This window comes from Orycteropus afer, unplaced genomic scaffold (assembly GCF_000298275.1).
Source record: "Orycteropus afer afer isolate SDZICR_OR568_19922 unplaced genomic scaffold, OryAfe1.0 scaffold00733, whole genome shotgun sequence".
Lineage (NCBI taxonomy): Eukaryota > Metazoa > Chordata > Mammalia > Tubulidentata > Orycteropodidae > Orycteropus > Orycteropus afer.
The window spans coordinates 569,679-572,198 of record NW_006922320.1 but is presented as its reverse complement, the minus strand read 5'-3'; the positions used below and the strand labels follow the sequence as shown (position 1 = coordinate 572,198).

At 35.5% G+C, this 2,520-nt stretch overlaps 1 protein-coding gene across 1 annotated transcript in view; it reads right to left on the bottom strand.

The window, feature by feature from the left end:
* Positions 1–2,520, bottom strand: part of NCAPG (non-SMC condensin I complex subunit G) — a 110,135-nt gene that overhangs the window by 27,754 nt on the left and 79,861 nt on the right. The window contains exons 8-9 of the mRNA XM_007957363.2: positions 1,864–2,004; positions 1,108–1,231 (exon numbers count right to left, since the gene is read on the bottom strand). Of these exons, the coding sequence (XP_007955554.2) occupies positions 1,108–1,231; positions 1,864–2,004 (265 nt within the window). The remainder of the gene's footprint in view (positions 1–1,107; positions 1,232–1,863; positions 2,005–2,520) is intronic.

The window sequence follows — 2,520 nt, the reverse complement described above, 5'->3', positions numbered from 1 at the left end:
TCTCTGTAAAACCCTTCAGACTCCCAGAGAGAAAGATCAGACAGTAAGTCTGACAAAAAATTTTTTGAAGGGAAGGTAATTGGCACAGAGATGTTGAAAATAGTGTTTGAAAAACAGAAAAAATGAATTACAGTGCCTCAGATTTGACATTTTAAACTAAAACTCTTTGCCTAAAATTGTCAACTCCCTCCCTGTTCAGGTCCAGGTGAGTTAAACACAGAAAAACAGAAGACTCTTGTGCCTCTTCTGTCCCCATGACAGCTTAAGGAGGGGCTTTCCTTTCAGAGCCAATGGGACATAAGAAGTGGCTGCTTCCTAAGGTGCCTCGGCAGAGGCGGAATAACCTCTTATTCTACGTGCGTAGTGATACCATCTCAGAAACCCAAGTGGGGTTGCTGTGAGTCGGCTGCGACTCCACGGCAATGGTTGCATTTTTGCGTTGCAAGAGTGCTGCTAAAGCATGTATGTATAAGTAGAATGAGGGACTGGACAATATGACCTCTGACTTAGCTTGCAAGTCTGAGAATAAATTATTTTACGAAAAGCAATGATAGAGATCTGTCTTTTTTGGGTACCTCAGAGAAAACAACACTTTTAGGAAACAGTAATATTACAACAGATAATACGTATTTCTGTACCTATCAAGCTCTTTAGGAGTATTACTCCCCTGCACAAAGAAAGGTAGGTTTCAGTGTTATTTTTATTTTAAAGGCAAATAAAAAGACTAAATATCTTGCTCAAAGTCAGAAAGCATCACATGGGATTTGACCCTAGGTATATGTGACTTGAGTCAGCTCTCACTCACCTACTCTACTGCCCAGCATCTCCTGAGCAAAACATCATCCCTCACTACCTCTTCCCAAATCTGCTCCATTTCAAAATGATTTAACACAATATTAGGTATGCTAAGAGAAGGAAGGAGATGTTGAAAAATATATACATACATATATACACAGTATATAAGATTTATTCCTAAGAAGTTTATAACTTGAAGAAACAACTAAAAGCAAGTAAAAATAAAGAATTAAGTTCTAAGCAGAATATAAAGCAGTCCTTGATGTCATTCATCAAAACTTCATCTTTATCAACAATGGGAGAATGACTTACAATTTGTGTCCTCTTATTATCATCTGTAATGATGTGGAGTAGTCTCTCAACAAGGAAAGCAATCAGTGAGATTGGGGTTGTGGGCAGAGTAAGAATCTCCTGTAAGATAGCCAGGAGTCGTTTTCTGCATTCAAAAACAAGTGTTTGAATTTAATATGCCTGTGACAGTGGAAACACATTTGCTCTCTAATAGTTCACCCATTCTACAAACTCAGTTACATCTGTCTCAGTTTTTTCAACCATGTTTACCCTAGAGTTAAGAAATTTTTAATTTTTGGTCAAATATTCATCTTTGAAGAAAAATAACTTTTTTTTCTTCCCCACTAGCCTCCTCTAATCCAGGAATCCAGCCCCATTTCTGTGTCTCTCCTGGACTACTGCCTATTTTCAAATCACTCAGAAAAATAATTTTTATAAATGACTCTAAGGTCTTTCATAAATACAAATAAGGAAATGACAAAATAGCAGAAGTGAATCGATCAAACCTTTTAAACAGTATTACTAGCCCTCTCTGGAATAATAAATACAAATAGAAATTTTTAACTAAAGAACTGCAATATTATTGATTTATTCTGAAGAAATTGAGTAAGGAGTTCCTATATATTTTGAAAACAAAAGGAAATTCTTTCAATAGCATTTTCAATAGCTAGGTAATACACAGTTATATATACATGTTTACCTGTATATTATAATAGCACTACATTTTAATACAGGAAATCAGAACAAATTAGGACAAGTGTTAACATTCAAACATACCTTCCTCCTTCCTCATCGGTATCCAAAGACTTGATAATTAGAATCAATTGTTGACCTATGAACTCTTTTGTCATCAAATTTCCAATATAGGCAAAATCACCTCTCTGTTCATCATTAACAACTGGAATGCTCCGAATGTAACTAAAACAAGGAGAATTAATAAAATAAAGACTGTTAAAGACCATCAAACATGAATTAATTCCCAAGAAGAGGTCAGAAAAGGGTCTTTTCAGTTCACGTTACTCCAAATATGGATGTTACAGATTTTTGTAAACAAACTGACTTGACTGAAATGTATTTTAAAAATGTATTTTCAATAAAGATTCTATAGGAAACTTTCCAAAGGTACAAATTTTTGTTGTTCAAATTGGTAGCTAAGTATTTCAATGTCATAGCTTCTCCCAATTATACAGGTCCACTCCATTAGCTTCCTCATCCTGCCTGATCCACCCAACATTCTTTTGTTTAAAATAGTAATATGAGTAATTACATGAATAAGTTATGAATGACCTTTTGAAAAAAATAGAAAGACATGCATAGCTTTCTGAACTTGTACCACCCTTGCCCAATTTCCTTCTGACTTCCTTTCAGCGCTGGTGCCCCTAAACAAGCACCGTCCATTACCGTTCATCTCTAGCCTTTAACAAGCCTCCCCTG